This window comes from Scyliorhinus torazame, chromosome 25 (assembly GCF_047496885.1).
Source record: "Scyliorhinus torazame isolate Kashiwa2021f chromosome 25, sScyTor2.1, whole genome shotgun sequence".
Taxonomy (NCBI): domain Eukaryota; kingdom Metazoa; phylum Chordata; class Chondrichthyes; order Carcharhiniformes; family Scyliorhinidae; genus Scyliorhinus; species Scyliorhinus torazame.
The window spans coordinates 37,746,669-37,766,645 of NC_092731.1; the positions used below are offsets into that span (position 1 = coordinate 37,746,669).

Sequence of the window (19,977 nt, forward strand, 5' to 3'; positions counted from 1 at the left end):
GCATTCTTCCACCAGCCTGCCAGCTCCTTGACTACAATGGTAATGCCATAGCTGACAGTGGGTCGTGTAACTAGGTGTCTCTCACAAGAAAATCAAGGCGACGTGAGATTCGAGATCGTCAGGCCTGACGAGGCATCCCTGCTCGGTGCTCGCGCATGCAAACTCCTAAATCTGGTACAGCGAGTTCATGCCATGTCCTCGACACCGGCGATGGCCTCGCCCAATGCGAATCTCCAGGCTGAGATAGACAACATTCTCACCCAATGCCACAGTGTGTTTGATGGGATGGGCACGCTCCCATATCGCTACAAGAAATTGCTCAAGCCGAATGCCACCCCAGTCATCCATGCACCACGCCAGGTGCCGGCTCCTCTCAAGGATCGTCTGAAAACGCAGCTACGAGAGCTCCAAGACCAGGGCATTATCTCAACGGTCACGGAACCCACAGAGTGGGTCAGCTCCATGGTCTGCGTCAAGAAACCCTCTGACGAACTCCGCATTTGCATTGATCCCAAAGACCTGAATCGCAACATCATGCGAGAGCATTACCCGATCCCGAAGCGTGAAGAATTGACCTGTGAGATGGCTCACGGCAAATTCTTTATCAAGCTGGATGCCTCCCGTGGTTTCTGGCAAATTCAGCTGGACGAGTCCAGTCGGAAGCTGTGCACGTTTAACACTCCGTTCGGCAGGTATTGCTACAACCACATACCTTTTGGTATCATATCAGCTTCCGAAGTATTTAATCGCATAATGGAGCAAATGATGGAGGGCATCGAGAGGATGCGAGTCTATGTGGATGACCTGATCATCTGGTCCACGACGCCCAAGGATCACATTGTTCGCCTCAAACAGGTTTTCCAGAGGATTCATGAAAATGGCCTCCAGCTCAACAGGGCCAAATGCTCGTTTGGGCGGTCCGCGATCAAGTTTATAGGTGACCACATTTCACAGCAAGGTGTGCAACCTGACGCCGACAAGGTGCTGGCAATCAATGCCATGAAGACCCCAGAGGACAAAAAGGCGGCCCTCCGCTTCCTCGGGATGGTAAATTTTCTCGGAAAATTCATTCCCAACATGGCATCCAACACCACGGCCCTCCGGCACCTCGTTAAAAAGTCGGCAGTGTTCCAGTGGCTTCCCGCACATCAAGCGGAGTGGCTTCAGCTGAAGGCGATGCTCACCACAGCCCCAGTACTGGCGTTCATTGACCAAACCAAGGATACCAAGATATCCACAGACGCAAGCCAGGACGGCATTGGGGCGGTGCTCCTCCACAGAGACGACTCCTCGTCCTGGGCTCCAGTGGCATATGCCTCCAGGGCCATGACTCCGACCGAACAACGGTATGCCCAGATCGAAAAGGAGTGTCTGGGTCTCCTGACAGGGATAGTCAAGTTTCATGACTACGTATACGGTCTGCCAAAGCTCACGGTGGAAACAGACCACAGGCCTTTAGTCCACATAATACAGAAGGATTTAAATGACATGACACCTCGGGCTGCAGCGAATTCATCTTTGTCTCCGCCGATACGACTTCCAACTCGTCTATACACCGGGCAGGGAGCTGATCGTTGCGGATGCCCTATCCCGATCATCACCATGTCTTGTGAACCGGGCGACTTCATTCGCCACATCGAGGCACAGGTGCAGTTGTGCGGCAGCAACCTCCCAGCCACTGATGACCGTGTTGTCCAGATACGCGAAGTGGGCAGCCTGGTAGCATGGCGGTTAGCACAATTGCTTCACAGCACCAGGGTCCTAGGTTCGACTCTGGCTTGGGTCACTGTCTGTGCGGCGTCTGCACATCCTCCCCATGTCTGCGTGGGTTTCCTCCGGGTGCTCCAGTTTCCTCCTACAGTCCAAAGATGTGCAAGTTAGGTGGGTGGATTGGCCATGCTAAATTGCCCATAGTGTCCAAAATTGCCCTTAGTGTTGGGTGGGGTTACTGGGTTATAGGGATAGGGTGGGAGTGTGGGCTTGGGTGGGGTGCTCTTTCCAAGAGCCGGTGCAGACTTGATGGGCCGAATGGCCTCCTTCTGCACTGTAAATTCTATGATAGAACTGCCAAAGATCCTCTACTGCAGCGCCTTGATGCAACACCTTGCCCATGGCTGGCAAAAGGGGCAGTGCCCCAGTTCTTCAACGTTAAGGACGAGTTAACGGTTGTCGAGGGGATCCTTCTTAAACTGGATAGAATTGTCATTCCCCAAAGCATGCAAGCCATGGTGCTCAGACAGATCCATGAGGGTCACCTCGGGGTCGAGAAATGTCGACGCAGAGCTCGGCAGGCAGTCTGCTGGCCTGGCATCAGCCAGGATATTGCCAACATGGTCCTCAACTGCACAACATGCCAGAAGTTTCAACCAGCTCAGCCCAAGGAAACACTGCAACAGCACAAGATCGTGACTTCTCCGTGGTTCATAGTGGGGATAGACCTCTTTCACGCAAATGGGCGTGGTTACGTGCTCTTGGTCGACTACTTCTCCAGCTACCCGGAAGTGGTGAAACTGTTGGACCTCATGTCCAAGTCAGTGAGTAAAGTCTGCAAAGAGACGTTTGCCAGGCACGGCATATCACTCACAGTAATGAGTGACAACGGCCCATGTTTCTACAGCCAAGAGTGGTCCGACTTTGCACGATCCTACCACTTCAGTCACATCACATCCAGTCCCCATTACCCGCAATCAAACGGGAAGGCTGAAAAAGGGGTCCATATTGTCAAGCGGTTGCTGTGCAAGGCTGCAGACTCAGCCTCGGACTTCAACCTGGCGCTGTTGGCATACAGGGCAACCCCTCTGTCGACTTGTTTGTCTCCGGAGCAGCTGCTCATGAACCACAACCTGAGGACGACTGTTCCAGCCATCCATGTTCCAGACCTTGACCGCCTCACGGTGCTGCAGAAAGTGCAGCGATCCAGGGACCAGCAGAAGATCACGTATGATGCTCATGCCAAGGATTGATCTGAGCTGGCTCCAGACAATGTTGTTCGCGTCCAGTTGCCTGAGGGAGGTTGGTCAGCCCCAGCTGTCGGCGTCAGGCAGGCTGCCCCCAGGTCCTTCTTTGTCCAAATGGCTAATTACTCCATTCTACAGCGCAACAAGAGGGCGCTACGAAAAGTTCCCTGCCCACCGCCTGGCCGCACCTCTCAGCATGTCATCATGCCTCCTCTGGACATTTCGCAACACAAGGCCACCGATCTGGCAGCGATCCCGCCTCTCCATGAGGCCACCGACATGGCAGTAATCCCGCCTGTCCAAGTGCCGGCGCCCCCCCTCCACCTCTGAGGCGATCAACAAGAATGAGTCGCCCGCCACAAAGACTGAATCTATAGACTTAAATCTTGTAAATTTTGTTTAGTTTGCTCTGTATCTGCACGATAGACACCTTCCCATGTACATATGTTCATTCACTCACCGCTTGTATATAATCATGCATGTATATATATCGCCACGTTCCAAAATTTACTTCAAAAAGGGGAGATGTCATAATATCCACTCATGTATATAATGAGATGCAGACAGGCAGTGATTGACACACAGGATAACCAATGAACACACACAACACATAACAACCAATCACCAGACAGGACACCACCACTATAAAGCACACAGGGCATTAAGACTCTCCCTCTCTCTACAGGACACAGTTACTGAGATAGTTAGAGTGCACAAGCCAGTGAGCACTATCACCATGAGGTAGAGAGTTAGTCTGGCCAAGCCAGTAGGATCAGTTAGATTGATAGAGTGTCAACTCACAGCAGACTATGTACAGCAATCAGGAATTTCAATAAAACAGTGTTGGACCATCTCCTGTGTCAGAAGCCTGTTTCTAGTTTCACTGCGTCCAGTTGCAGTCAACGTTGAACCAACTTACTTAACACATCAAATCTTATCTGCACTCTTTCGAGTTTAATAATATCCTTTCTATAATAGGGTGACCAGAACTATGCACTATTCCAAGTGTGGCCTTACTAATGTCTTGTACAACTTCAGCAAGATGTCCCAACTCCTGTATTTAGTGTTCTGAGCAATGAAACCAAGCATGCCGAATGCTTTCTTCACCACCCTGTCCACCTGTGACCCCGCTTTCAAGGAGCTATGAACCTGTACTCCTAGATCTCTTTGTTCTGTAACTCTCCCCAATATCCTACCATTAACTGAGTAGGTCCTGCCCCGATTCATAAGAACATAAGAACTAGGAGCAGGAGTCAGCCATCTGGCCCCTCGAGCCTGCTCCACCATTCAATGAGATCATGGCTGATCTTTTGTGGACTCAGCTCCACTTTCCGGCCCGAACACCATAACCCTTCATCCTTTTATTATTCAAAAAACTATCTATCTTTATCTTAAAAACATTTAATGAAGGAGCCTCTACTGCTTCACTTGGCAAGGAATATCATAGATTCACAACCCTTTGGGTGAAGAAGTTCCTCCTAAACTCAGTCTTAAATCTACTTCCCCTTATTTTGAGGCTATGCCCCCTAGTTCTGCTTTCACCCACGAGTGGAAACAACCTGCCCGCATCTATCCTATCTATTCCCTTCATAATTTTATATGTTTCTATAAGATCCCCCCTCATCCTTCTAAATTCCAACGAGTACAGTCCCAGTCTACTCAACCTCTCCTCGTAATCCAATCCTTTCAGCTCTGGGATTAACCTAGTGAATCTCCTCTGCACACCCTCCAGTGCCAGTACGTCCTTTCTCAAGTAAGGAGACCAAAACTGAACACAATACTCCAGGTGTGGCCTCACTAACACCTTATACAATTGCAGCATAGCCTCCCTAGTCTTAAACTCCATCCCTCTAGCAATGAAGGACACAATTCCATTTGTCTTATTAATCACCTGTTGCACCTGTAAACCAGCTTTTTGTGACTCATGCACTAGCACACCCAGGTCTCTCTGCACAGCAGCATGTTTTAATATTTTATCATTTAAATAATAATCCCTTTTGCTGTTATTCCTACCAAAATGGATAACCTCACATTTGTCAACATTGTATTCCATCTGCCAGACCCTAGCCCATTCACTTAGCCTATCTAAATCCCTCTGCAGACTTCCAGTATCCTCTGCACTTTTTGCTTTACCACTTATCTTAGTGTCATCTGCAAACTTGGACACATTGCCCTTGGTCCCCAACTCCAAATCATCTATGTAAATTGTGAACAGTTGTGGGCCCAACACTGATCCCTGAGGGACACCACTAGCTACTGATTGCCAACCAATGAAACACCCATTAATCCCCACTCTTTGCTTTCTATTAATTAACCAATCCTCTATCCATGCTACTACTTTCCCCTTAATGCCATGCATCTTTATCTTATGCAGCAACCTTTTGTGTGGCACCTTGTCAAAGGCTTTCTGGAAATCCAGATATACCACATCCATTGGCTCCCCGTTATCTACCGTCTTGGTAATGTCCTCAAACAATTCCACTAAATTAGTTCGGCACGACCTGCCCTTTATGAACCCATGCTGCGTCTGCCCAATGGGACAATTTGCATCCAGATGCCTCGCTATTTCTTCCTTGATGATAGATTCCAGCATCTTCCCTACTACCGAAGTTAAGCTCACTGGCCTATAATTACCCGCTTTCTGCCTACCTCCTTTTTTAAACAGTGGTGTCACGTTTGCTAATTTCCAATCGGCCGGGACCACCCCAGAGTCTTGTGAATTTTGGTAAATTATCACTAGTGCATTTGCAATTTCCCTAGTCATCTCTTTTAGCTCTCTGGGATGCATTCCATCAGAGCCAGGAGACTTGTCTACCTTTAGCCCCATTAGCTTGCCCATCACTACCTCCTTGGTGATAACAAACCTCGAGCTACCAAAATGCATCAGCTCACATTTATCTAAATTAAACTCCATCTGCTCATCGGCCCACTGGGCCAATTGATAACGATCCCGTGGCAATGACTAGATAATCCGAGACATTACTCGTACTACTTGGCCCCCTTGCAATTGTGCCCTGTAGTGCTGCTGGTGTTGGCAATATGGATAGTGGGTGCCTCCCTTTTTCTGTACCCTTCCCCACTCAGTACAACCCTTTTCTGTAACGTCCTCTAGCCCTATACCCTCCCAAATCTCTATAACCTCCTCCAGCCCTATAACGCCCCCCCCCCAACCTAATTCTCTGTAGCCTTCTACAGTATCTTCAACCATCCCCAATCTCGATAACCTTGGCCCCTACATCCCTCCAAATCTTTCTAACCTCCTGTATCCACTACCTCCCCTACTAAATATCCAGAACCTCCTTCCGCTCCTACAACCTTCCCAAATCTCTGTAACCTCGTCCAGTCCCTCAGACCCTCCCAAACCTCTCTAACTTCCCTCTACCCTTACAACCGTCCAAAATCTCTGTAAACTCCTCCATTCACTACTCCCCAATCGCTGTAACCTCCTCCAGTCCCTACAATCCTCCCAAATCCCGAACCTCCTCCACCTCAAAAACTCTTTAAAATCCCTGTAACCTCCTCCGACTCCTACAACCTCCCCAAATCTCTCCAATCTCCTCCAACCCTGACAGCCCTCCTAACAATCTCCAACCTCCTCCATCCACTACCCCCTCCAAAATCTCTAACTCCCTGCAACCCTCTGAAATCTCCCTAACCTCCAACAACCCCGACTACCCTCTCAAAACCCTCTATCCTCCTCCATCCACTACCCCCTCCAAAATCTCTAACTCCCTGGTCGCCTCATTTTAGGAAGGATGTGGAAGAATTGGAAAAGGTGCAAAGGAGATTTACCAGGATGTTGCCTGGAATGGAGAGTAGGTCTTACGAGGAAAGGTTGAGGGTGCTAGGCCTTTTCTCATTAGAACGGAGAAGGATGAGGGGCGACTTGATCGAGGTTTATAAGATGATCAGGGGAATAGATAGAGTAGACAGTCAGAGACTTTTGCCCCGGGTGGAACAAACCATTACAAGGGGACATAAATTTAAGGTGAATGGTGGAAGATATAGGGGGGACGTCAGAGGTAGGTTCTTTACCCAGAGAGTAGTGGGGGCATGGAATGAACTGCCTGTGGAAGTAGTTGAGTCGGAAACATTAGGGACCTTCAAGCAGCTATTGGATAGGTACATGGATTACGGTAAAATGATATAGTGTTGATCTATTTGTTCTTAAGCGCAGCACGGTAGCATTGTGGATAGCACAATTGCTTCACAGCTCCAGGGTCCCAGGTTCGATTCCGGCTTGGGTCACTGTCTGTGCGGAGTCTGCACATCCCCCCCCAGTCTGTGTGAGTTTCCTCCGGGTGCTCCGGTTTCCTCCCACAGTCCAAAGATGTGCAGGTTAGGTGGATTGACCATGATAAATTGCCCTTAGTGTCCAAAATTGCCCTTTGTGTTGGGTGGAGGTGTTGACTTTAGGTAGGGTGCTCTTTCCAAGAGCCGGTGCAGACTCGATGGGCCGAATGGCCTCCTTCTGCACTGTAAATGCAACGATAATCCATGATTAATCTAGGGACAAAGGTTCGGCACAACATCGTGGGCCGAAGGGCCTGTTCTGTGCTGCATTTTTCTATGTTCTATGTTCTATGCAACCCTCTGAAAACTCCCTAACCTCCAACAACCCCGACTACCCTCTCAAAACCCTCTAACCTCCTCCATCCACTACCCCCTCTCAAATCTCTGTAACCTCTTCCAACCCTCCCAAATTCCTCTAACCTCCTCCATCCACTATCCCCTCTCAAATCTCTGTAACTTCCTCCAACTCCAACAACCCTCCCAAATCTCTCTAATCTCCTCCACTCCTGACAACCTTCCTCACACTCTCTAACTTCCTCCATCCACTACCCCCCTCCCAAAATCTCTGTAACTCCCAGCACGGTAGCATTGTGGATAGCACAATTGCTTCACAGCTCCAGGGTCCCAGGTTCGATTCCGGCTTGGGTCACTGTCTGTGCAGAGTCTGCACATCCTCCCCGTGTGTGCGTGGGTTTCCTCCGGGTGCTCCGGTTTCCTCCCACAGTCCAAAGATGTGCAGGTTAGGTGGATTGGCCATGATAAATTGCCCTTAGTGTCCAAAATTGCCCTTTGTGTTGGGTGGAGGTGTTGACTTTAGGTAGGGTGCTCTTTCCAAGAGCCGGTGCAGACTCGATGGGCCGAATGGCCTCCTTCTGCACTGTAAATGCAACGATAATCCATGATTAATCTAGGGACAAAGGTTCGGCACAACATCGTGGGCCGAAGGGCCTGTTCTGTGCTGTATTTTTCTATGTTCTATGTTCTATGCAACCCTCTGAAAACTCCCTAACCTCCAACAACCCCGACTACCCTCTCAAAACCCTCTAACCTCCTCCATCCACTACCCCCTCTCAAATCTCTGTAACCTCTTCCAACCCTCCCAAATTCCTCTAACCTCCTCCATCCACTATCCCCTCTCAAATCTCTGTAACTTCCTCCAACTCCAACAACCCTCCCAAATCTCTCTAATCTCCTCCACTCCTGACAACCTTCCTCACACTCTCTAACTTCCTCCATCCACTACCCCCCTCCCAAAATCTCTGTAACTCCCAGCACGGTAGCATTGTGGATAGCACAATTGCTTCACAGCTCCAGGGTCCCAGGTTCGATTCCGGCTTGGGTCACTGTCTGTGCAGAGTCTGCACATCCTCCCCGTGTGTGCGTGGGTTTCCTCCGGGTGCTCCGGTTTCCTCCCACAGTCCAAAGATGTGCAGGTTAGGTGGATTGGCCATGATAAATTGCCCTTAGTGTCCAAAATTGCCCTTAGTGTTGGGTGAGGTTACTGGGTTATGGGGATAGGGTGGAGGTGTTGACCTTGGGTAGGGTGCTCTTTCCAAGAGCCGGGGCAGACTCGATGGGCCGAATGGCCTCCTTCCGCACTGTAAATTCTATGATTAACAACCCTGTTAAATCTCTCTAACCTCTTCCAACTCCTACAGCCCTCCCAAAATCCTTTAAACCCTCCATCCACTACCCCCTCCTAAATCTCTATAACCTTTTCTAACCCTGTCAAAACCCTCTAACCGCCTCCATCAACTGCCCCCTCTCAAATCTCTGTGGCTTCCTCCAGCCCAACAATCATCCCTTTCTCTGTAATCATCTCCAGCCTTAAGCGATAAAATGGCGCATCCAGTGGATTTGCTGTAGGTCTGTGGACTGTACAGATATAGTGCTCACAGCGCTAAGCACTGTGTCCAGCTGCCTGGGGCATCTCCCTTCCCCAGCGACCCAACTTGCTTTTGACTTTTGTCCACCGTGGAGATGTTTGTGGATATACAGAAGTTTGCGATTGGAGGTTTGCTGGTGAGATGATGCACTCATTCAGGAAGGGAAGGCAATTTGGTCACCCGCAGGGGGCCCTACCCGCCAAAGGTTTTCGGGGCAACACTTCCCCTATGCCTACCTCAGCCTGGAGTAATGCTTGAGACCACTCGGATTCAGCAAGGAGATAGCCGTGCAATTGTGCCACAATCTCTGACTCAGAATGGAACGTTTCCGACTGAGCCACAGCAATGACAACAACCAGGAGTGAAACTTTGCACCTCCTCGCTTTCAGGTCAACCTTGGTGCATCAACTGTTGCTGCTGCCAAGATTCTCTAATGTCTGCAAGAGGTTTTCCTGTTTAGCATTCATTTGAAAATGTAGCAACTCGCGATCCATCAATCTGCTTCAAATTCATGTATATTGATATCCCCACACAGCAGGTCACAAGTTAAAGCAACCCAAATCAAGGTAAAATCTGTAAAGCGATGAAACAGTTAACAGTGTCAAATTATTGCAAAGTGTCTGATGCTTTCGTTTGTTTTGTGTGTTTTCAGACTCTGGTAAGGAGGTTACAGATTCTGCACAGTCCTGGTGTTTGTCCGTTTAAACCCTCGAATCTGAGACCTTACCAAAACCAGTGGGCGCTGCTGCCAATGTGGGAATCATCTTCAACTGTGACACCAACACACTAATAGAACGGGAACTGCCCGGCAAGGGAGAAGCTCCACTGGAGTCCAGAGCAGATTTTTTTTTCTCTTTTCGAATTTGGGTTGTTTTCCTGTCGATTGATGACAAGCTCGGCCTGAGAAACTCCATCACAACATGCCCGCTAAAACCCCCATGTATCTAAAGACGTCGACCCCCAAGCGGGGCAAGAAACTGAGGCTGCGTGACGTCCTGTCCAGTGACATGATCAGTCCTCCCCTGGGCGACTTCCGCCACAGCGCCCACATCGGGAGGGGTGGCGAAGGTGACATGTTCGGGGACATCTCCTTCTTGCAGGGCAAGTACGACGTCCTCCCAAACCTCGACAGGTCAACCTCGCAGAGCACGGGGCAAGGACTGGATGACAAGTGCAACTATGAGGGGACTTTTAACAGTGGAACAGGGGGCTATCCCACCCTCCTGAAGAATGCCGTATCCTTGCCGGCATTCAGCGGAGCGCAGAAAAGCCAAGAGCAGGAGCACGCGCCCCCGAAGCCTCCTAGGCTCCACCTGGAGGAAGGCCCGGGTCAGAGGTCGCTGTCCGTCAGCTGTACGACAGAATGGTTGCACAGCTCGGAAGAAATGTTCGCCATCCCAACGCTCAGCAAAGCAGCTGGCTCGTCGATCTCCTTGTTGGCAGAGTCAAACACCTCCTCGGAATGCTCCGTCATCGGCATCGGGGAGCTGGACGGGAAGAGGGCCTCAATCTTCAACAGTGAGATGTCCCTCAACAATGGGAGCCTTTTCCCTTCCGACGCCTACCTGAGCAGATCAGAATCCTCCCTGGGCTTGGACCTGGACTTAGGGCCCTCCATATTGGATGATGTGCTGAGAATTATGGATGGTTACAAGACCAAGTAGAACAAAGGAATGTCATGAGAGCTCTGTCCAGTTTGCCAATGGTGGCGGGGCTGCTGAAGGAGTGACAATGACATTGAGGATGTAGCATTATGTCCAAACGGAACCACATCACTGGCTGGTGACAGTCCGAGGGAACCCTGACTCAAGCCTCAGTCTGAGAGGAAACATTCAAAACCACTCCTTCTGTGTCATCACATAGCTGCCACTTGCTCAACTGGAACTTCAGCCTCATGCTGGTGTAAGGAAGGTGATTGGACACAGAAAATAAACTATTACCTGTTCCTCCTTAACTTTATTCAATTCCCTTCGATCCTGGGGGATAACAGCATTAGATGCAATACTGTGAGCTAGGAGTGCTAAGCTATTGTTTAAAAGCCCTGTTAAACTCTTAACTTGCAACTGTAAAAAAAAGTTATTCTCTGTAGAATTGCATTTATTGTGTAGAGTTCAGAAATACCACTGAAATGTCGAATGAACTAGTTAAATTAGTTAAGGGGCTTCAACAATCTGATAACCTCATGGTCACTGTTATTGATGCAAGTCCTTTATTCCAGATTGAGAAAGCTCAATAAAGCTAGCAGGAATCTGCTCCCAACTCCGGTTCTGGGTGGCTCCCTTTCTCTGTACCCCTCCCTCTCCAGCCCCCACATCCCTCCCAAATTTCTGTACCACTCTCCAGACCCCACAACCCTCCCAAATCTCTGTACCGCTCTCTCCAGCCCCCACAACCCCCCAAATCTTCATACCTCTTTCTCCAGCCGCCACAACCCTCCCAAATCTCTGTACCCTCTCCGACCCAACATTCCTCCCAAACTTCTGTCACCATCTCTAGCCCCTACATCCCTCCAAAATCTCTTTTTTTTAAAAAATAATTTTAATTAAAGGTTTTCATAAAATATCAATAACAAAATGAGAAAGAAAACAGAACCCAACAGGGTTAAGTACAAAACACAATCTAAAAAAGCAACCCCCCAAACCCCCCCCCACCCTGTACATAAATAATAAATTTACATTAACACCCCGACTTAACACAACAGGTATGTACACCCCCTCAGACCCTCCAGTGTAAATAACAAAAACAGAAATAAAGTAAACCCCCCCCCCCCCGCCCCCACGAGCTGCTGCTGCCATTGACCAATGTCTATCGTTCTGCCAGAAAGTCTAAGAACGGTTGCCACCGCCTAAAGAACCCTTGTACCGACCCTCTCAAGGCGAATTTCACCCTCTCCAATTTAATGAACCCCGCCCTATCGTTGATCCAGGATTCCACGCTTGGGGGCCTCGCATCTTTCCACTGAAGGAGAATCCTTCGCCGGGCTACCAGGGACGCAAAGGCAAGAATTCCGGCCTCTTTCGCCTCCTGCACTCCCGGCTCCTCTGCCACCCCAAATATTGCGAGCCCCCAGCCCGGTCTGACCCTGGATCCTACCACCCTCGACACTGTCCTCGCTACGCCCTTCCAAAATTCCTCCAGTGCTGGGCATGCCCAGAACATATGGGTGTGATTTGCTGGGCTCCCTGAGCACCTAACACACCTGTCCTCACCCCCAAAGAACCGTCTCATCCTTGTCCCGGTCATGTGTGCCCTGTGCAGCACCTTAAACTGTATGAGGCTGAGCCTCGCGCACGAAGAGGAAGAATTCACCCTCCCTCGGGCATATGCCCACGTCCCCTCTTCGATCTCCTCTCCCAACTCCTCCTCCCACTTACCTTTCAACTCCACCACCGAGGCCTCCTCGTCCTCCTGCATCACCTGGTAAGTTTCCGAGATCTCTCCCCCCCCCCCCCCCCCCCCCCCCCCCCGAGAGCACCCTGTCCTGTACTGTGTGTGGCAGTAGCCGCGGGAATTCCACCACCTGCCGTCTGGCAAACGCCCTTACCTGTAAGTACCTGAAGGTGTTCCCCGGGGGGGAGCCCATACTTCTCCTCCAGCTCACCCAAGCTCGCGAACTTCCCGTCCACAAACAGGTCCCCCAACTTTCGTATCCCTGCCCTGTGCCACCCCGAAAACCCTCCACCTGTTCTTCCTGGGGCGAACCAGTGGTTCCCCTGTAATGGGGTCCACGCCGAGGCCCCAACTTCCCCCCTATGCCACCTCCACTGCCCCCAAATTTTAAGGGCCGCCACCACCAACGGGCTCGTGGTATACCTCCTTGGAGGGAGCGGCAGCGGCGCCGTTGCCAGCGCCCCCAGATTCATACCCACACAGGACGCCGTCTCCAGCCTCTTCCATGCAGCCCCCTCCATCACCCACTTGCGCACCATTGTCGCATTGGCGGCCCAGTAGTACCCACAGAGGTTGGGCAGCGCCAGCCCCCCCCTATCTCTACTCCGCTCCAGGAACACCCTTCTCACCCTCGGAGTCCCTCGCGCCCACACAAACCCCATTATACTCCTGTTAACCTGCCTGAAAAAAGCCTTTGGGTAAACACAGGGAGGCACTGGAACAGGAACAAAAACCTTGGGAGCACCGTCATTTTGATTGACTGCACCCTACCCGCCAGGGACAGCGTCCCACCTCTTGAACTCCTCCTCCATTTGCTCCACCAGCCTTGTCAAGTTAAGCCTATGTAGGGCCCCCCAGCTCCTGGCCACCTGACCCCCAAATATCTGAAGCTCCTCTCCGCCCTTTTTAGTGGGAGCTCGTCAATCCCCCTCTCCTGGTCCCCTAGCTGAACTACGAACAGCTCGCTCTTCCCCATATTGAGCTTGTACCCCGAAAAGTCACCGAATTCCCTAAGGACCCTCATTACCTCTGGCATTCCTCCCACCGGGCCCACCACATACAGCAGCAGGTCGTCCACATAAAGTGACACCCTGTGCTCCTCCCCACCCCGCACCAACCCCCTCCAGTTCCTCAACTCTCTCAGTGCCATTGCCAGGGGTTCAATCGCCAGTGCGAAGAGCAGGGGGGCAGGGGACACCCCTGTCTCGTCCCTTGGTGCAACCGAAAGTACTCGGACCTCCTCCTATTTGTGGCCACACTCGCCATCGGGACCTCATACAACAGCCTAACCCACCTGACAAACCCCTCCCCAAACCCGAACCTCTTCAGCACCTCACACAGGTACTCCCACTCTACCCTATCGAAGGCTTTCTCAGCGTCCATCGCCACCACTATCTCCGCCTCTCCCTCCCTCGCCGGCATCATGATAACGTTCAAAAGCCTCCGCACATTCGCGTTCAACTGTGTCCCCTTCACAAACCCTGTCTGGTCTTCATGGATGATGTGCGGCACACAATCCTCAATCCTCGTGGTTAAGACCTTCGCCAGCACCATGGCATCTACATTTAGCAAGGAAATCGGTCTGTCAGACCCACATTGCAGGGGATCCTTGTCCCGCTTCAGGATCAAGGAGATCAGTGCCCGGGACATCGTCGGGGGTAAAGCCCCCCCCCCCTCCCTTGCCTCATTAAAGGTCCTAACTAACAGCGGGCCCAACAGGTCCATATAATTTTTATAGAACTCGACCGGGAAACCGTCCGGCCCCGGAGCCTTCCCTGCCTGCATGCTGCCTATCCCTTTGATCAGCTCCTCCAGCCCAATCGGGGCCCCCAGTCCCGCCACCAGTCCCTCTTCCACCTTTGGAAACCTCAATTGGTCCAGGAAACGGCCCATCCCTCCCTCCTCCCGTGGGGGCTCGGATCGGTACAATTCCTCATAGAAGTCCCTGAAGACCCCATTGATGCCAACCCCACTCCGCACCATGCTCCCTCCCCTGTCCTTAACTCCCCCGATCTCCCTAGCTGCGTCCCGCTTCCGAAGCTGATGCGCCAGCATCCGGCTTGCCTTTTCCCCATACTCGTAGACCGCCCCCGGGGTCTTCCTCCACTGCACCTCCGCCTTCCTGGTGGTCACCAGGTCGAATTCGGCCTGGAGACTGCGCCTCTTCCTCAACAATCCTTCCTCAGGCTCTTCCGCATACCTCCTGTCTACCCTCAACATCTCCCCCACCAGCCTCAACCTCTCCCCCTGCTCCCTCCGCTCCTTGTGGGCCCGAATGGAAATCATCTCTCCCCTCACCACCGCCTTCAGTGCCTCCCATACCATCCCCACTCGGACCTCCCCGTTGTTGTTGATCTCCAAGTACCTCTCTATACTTCCTCGGACCCGCTCGCTCACCTCCTCGTCCGCCAACAGCCCCACCTCCAAGCGCCACAGCGGGCGCTGGTCCCTCTCCTCCCCCATCTCCAAGTCCATCCAATGCGGGGCGTGGTCCGAAATGGCTATTGCCGAATACTCGGTATCCTCTACTCTCGCTATCAGCGCCCTACTCATAATGAAAAAGTCGATTCGAGAATAAGCCTTATAGACATGTGAGAAGAATGAAAATTCCCTAGCCCCCGGCCTTGCAAATCTCCAAGGGTCCACCCCTCCCATTTGGTCCATAAATCCCCTCAGCACTCTAGCTGCCGCCGGCTTCCTACCCGTCCTAGACCTGGAGCGATCCAGTGCCGGATCCAACACCATGTTAAAGTCTCCCCCCATTATCAGGCCCCCCACTTCCAAGTCTGGGATCCGACCCAACATACGCCGCATAAAACCCGCATCGTCCCAATTCGAGGCATACACATTGACCAGTACCACCCTCTCTCCCTGCAACTTACCACTTACCATTATGTACCTACCGCCATTATCTGCCACAATGCTCGACGCCTCGAATGACACCTTCTTTCCCACCAAGATCGCCACCCCTCGATTTTTGGCATCTAGCCCGAGTGAAACACCTGACCTACCCACCCTTTCCTCAGTCTTACCTGGTCTGCCACCTTCAGGTGGGTCTCCTGGAGCATAACCACATCCGCCTTGAGCCTCTTCAGGTGCGCGAACACGCGGGCCCGCTTAACCAGCCCATTCAGTCCCCTTACATTCCAGGTTATCAGCCGGATCAGGGGGCTACCCGCCCCCCTCTCCCGCCGACTAGCCATGACCCCTCCTTGGCCAGCCACGCGCCCGTACCCCACACCCGGCCCGTTCCCCACAGCGGCAAACCCCCATCTCGACCACCCCCCCCACTCGCTCCAGCTCCTCCTTGACCTTAGCAGCAGCAATTCTTCCGCCTCGACCGATTCTCCATCTCCTCGAACCGCTCCTGCCATTTCTTGTGGAGCGCCTCGTGCGCCTCCACCTTTACCGCCAGGCCTAAGATCTCGTCCTCATTGTCAGAGATCTTTTGTCGAGCCTCTCGGATCGCCATCCCCTGGGCCGTCTGTGTCTCCAGCAGCTTATCAATAGACGCCTTCATCGACTCTAGCAGGTCCTTTTTAATCTCTCTGAGGCAGCACTGGATACCCTCCTGTTGCTCCTCCGCCCACTGCCTCCACGCTGCCTGGTCTCCGCCCGCCGCCATTTTTTCCTTCTTCTCTCCCTCCTTCTGGTCCACCACCACCTTTTGTGTCGCCCCGCTCCTAGTTAAAGCCATATACTGACGGGGAGCTGTTATTAACTCCTTCCCACACCGGGAAACGTCGAAAACGTTCCCTTGGGGGCCTTGAAAAGAGCCCAAAAGTCCGTTTTTGGGGGAGCCGCCGAATGTGCGACTTAGCTCCGCATAGCCGCAACCGGAAGTCTCAAGAGGGAATCCTTTTGGCAGTGTTCGCTTCATCAATCTGCCCCAAAGAGTCTATGGAAACTCCTGAAAAAGGTCTGAGAGTCCGTTCCAGACGGGAGCTGCCGAATGCGTGACCTACTCCTCCATGGCCGCCACCGGAAGCCACGTCCCCGCTTCTTCAATGGCCCTGGTAGATCTTTTCACAGTTGTTCCCTCTGCTGCTAGAATTCACCTTTAATAGAGACCCTCAAGTCAGCTTGCAGTTTTAAGCTTGCCCTTCCCCCGCCTGCATGCTGGAAGAGGCTTTTGTCTTTCCTGCAGCTCCAGCCAAATCGTTTACTGTTTCTGCCAGGTCTGGTAACCAAAAGACATACCATTCCTGGGGGACACTGTCGGGGGAATGTTGCAGTCTTCTTCCCACACCGGGAAATGTCAAACAAATGCCGTGGGGGCCCTGTAAAAGAGCCCAAAAGTCCGTTCCAAGCGGGAGCTACCGAATATGTGACCTAGCTCTGCATAGCCGCACCCGGAAGCCCCTCCAAAATCTCTGTCACCATCTCTAGCCCCTACAACTCTCCTCCAATTCTGGCCTGTTGTGCATCCCTGTTCTCCTTTGCTCCACCATCTGCGGCCTTTATTTCAGCTGCCTTGATCCCAGCACTTGAATATTCTCCTCAATCCTCTCTGCTCTGTACCTCTTTTCCTTTAAGGCGACACTTAAAACCTTCCACTTTAACCAAGCTTTTGGTCGCCTCCCCTGATGTGGCCTGGTACCAGATTTTGCCTGATAATTGCGCCTGTGAGGCGCTCTGGGACGGTCGTAACACTAAAGGCGCTACATAAGATGCGAGATGCCGTTGTTGCTGATCCCAAGTAAAACCGGGGCCTACACCAGCCCTAGGGATAGGATAGGGCCAAGACAGGTTCCTGTTCTGACGTTCTCAGTGCTGACGATAAGAATTAATTAAAAACATTAGCACCGAACACCTTCACAGACGCCAGAGGGGATTTAAAGGATTTTCAGTTAAAAAAAAAACATACCTGCCATTCGATTGTTAGTTTAGAAATTCCCTGAGCGCCCAACTCAAAATTAGGACTGTCTGGTCCAAAACTGGCCAGGTTGACCCCTGAATTCTAATCTGTCTCCCCCACCCCTCCTCCTCCCTCCCCACACGCTCCAGTCATTAGTCGGCCAACACGTCCATCCTTGTCACGTACGACCTTCCTACGCCAATCGGAAAGCAAAATGACCGACTGCTCAATTTGATGATACCCGATTGACAACAAAACAGCTCCCCCCCCCCCCCCCCCCCCCCCCCCCCCCCCCACCACTTCCAATATTTCTATATCTGATATAGCGAAATGTTCAAAGAAAATGAAAAAAAAAAACCTTTTCCTTACGTCCAGATGAATTTTCTCCAGGGTCGTGGACACAGAAATGTCCTGGAGAATAACCTTCAACCCCTGGACTCCCCGGGGGGCGCCCTACATTCCCCACATTCCACACACCATACGGGCCCAAAATTCTTCGACTGTTCCCGCCGCTTGTCATTGGGATTTCCCGTTGAAGCCACCGGAAAACCCGCGGGGGGGGGGGGGGGGGGGGGAGGGGGGGGTGGATTGTCCTGCCGGCGGGAAAGGTGACTCGCGACAGACGTAGAATTCTGACCATATCGTGCAAGCTGCCTGACAACAGCAACTTTGTTGTGAGGGTTATCACCGGGAGTTAGCTGAGAGCAAGGTGGGAGTGGGAGTTGAGGGGGGGGTCTTGGCCGCCATCCTCTTCCCAGCCCCCGTTGAGGGCACGCCTCACTTGCCCACTGCATTGCAGAGCCTTTCGCTGGATTGGGGATGTGGGAGCAGTAACGCCGCTGGTTATTAAATGGAAGCAGGTTGTGTACTTGGTGATGCTGAATTCTCCTTTAGAAAGTATCCATCAATCTGCATGTGTCCTTGAGTGGGATATATCACAGAAGCGCCATCACTATTTGCAAGGAATACATTGTACAAAAGTAACCTTAAGCAACTAAAGCTCATCAGCTATCTGCGCAATGGAATTTAATCTTTTTTTCTTGTTTGCATGTCAAATATTGAAGTACTTCATTGGTTATTTCTACAAAACCGAGTTCCATTTCTTATTAAATGACTGTTTCAGAATATGTTGCGACTTAAATAGTCCTCTTCTTCCCTGAGGTGATGATTTTGAATGTTGTGCTGGGGAGACAAAACAATGATGGTGCCCCCAGGGTTACAAAGGATGTACGGCAGCAGGCCATTCAGGCCATTTAGTCTATGCTGGTGTTTATGTTCCACTTGAGCTTCCTCCACTGTCTCCTCATCTAAATCTACCAGCATAACCCTCTATTCCCTTACTCTGTAATGTGCTTTCCAGCCACCCCTTATTATTCACCTCAACCATTCTCTGCAGTGGCAAGCCCCACATCCTCAACAATCTCTTTTTTTCCAATTTAGAGTACCGAATTATTTTTTTCCGCAATGAAGGGGGCAATTTAGCGTGGCCAATCCACCTACCCTGCAGACACGGGGAGGATGTGCAAACTCCACACGGCCGGTGACCCGTGGCCGGGATCAAACCCGGATCCTCGGCGCCGCCAGGCAGCGGTGCTAACCACTGCGCCACCATGCCGCCCTCTCTGGGCAAAGATGCTCCTTTCCGAATTCCCTATTTGGTTTCCCGGTGACTATCCGACGCGCCGCGCCGCCTGCCGGCGCGAGACGGCCGTGCAAGATGGCCACCGATAGCTGCCTGCGCCGGTACACTGGCCCACCCATGCGCAGAAATGCAGTGACGTCACCCCGCCGCAGCCAGCATGAAAGAACCCTCTGCGCCTGCGCGAATGGCGTCGACGCGTGCCTACACCACCTGCCTGTTTCTCTGTCGTTTCTGGGAATTAAAAGCATTTTGTTCATTAACAGGGTGGGGTCACATTCGTCGTTTCTCGTAATGAACTCTGCATAAGCTGCATTTAGACGCAACAATGGTCTTTTCCATGTTGTTCAACCTGGCTGTGCTTCACCCTGCCTTGAAGCAGTGGAGTGCCATATGTAAATGAGCTCCACAGATCCAGAGCAGTCCCTGCCAACCATTCAAAGACCAATTTGTAAACCGAATGAACAATTTCAGCTACAGAGACAGCCAGTCAAAAATGAAGAGAGAAAAACCCCAAGGCCAATAAGATATATTAAGTTTCCAAAAACGTTGCCGTTTTTGCTCCTGGCTGCTATTCTCTCGCTTGTGTCAATGGAATACAATGTCAACAAATGTGAGGTTATCCATTTTGGGAGGAATAACAACAAAAGGGATTATTATTTAAATGCTAAAATATTAAAACATGCTACTGTGCAGAGGGACCTGGGTGTCCGAGTGCATGAGTCGCAAAAAGTTGGTTTACAGGTGCAACGGGTGATTAAGAAGGCGAATGGAATTTTGTCCTTCATTGCTAGAGGGATGGAGTTAAAGACTAGGGAGGTTATGCTGCAATTGTATAAGGTGTTAGTGAGGCCACACCTGGAGTATTGTGTTCAGTTTTGGTCTCCTTACCTGAGAAAGGATGTACTGGCGCTGGAGGGTGTGCAGAGGAGATTCACTAGGTTAATCCCAGAG

General features: G+C 51.5%; 1 protein-coding gene across 1 annotated transcript in view; it reads left to right on the forward strand.

The window, feature by feature from the left end:
- Positions 1-17,645, forward strand: part of LOC140402490 (cdc42 effector protein 2) — a 46,461-nt gene extending 28,816 nt beyond the window's left edge. Inside the window, exon 2 of the mRNA XM_072490322.1 lies at positions 9,789-17,645. Coding sequence (XP_072346423.1) covers positions 10,057-10,800 — 744 coding nt within the window. The 5' untranslated portion in view covers positions 9,789-10,056 and the 3' untranslated portion in view covers positions 10,801-17,645. The remainder of the gene's footprint in view (positions 1-9,788) is intronic.
- The last annotated feature ends 2,332 nt before the right edge of the window (positions 17,646-19,977 follow it).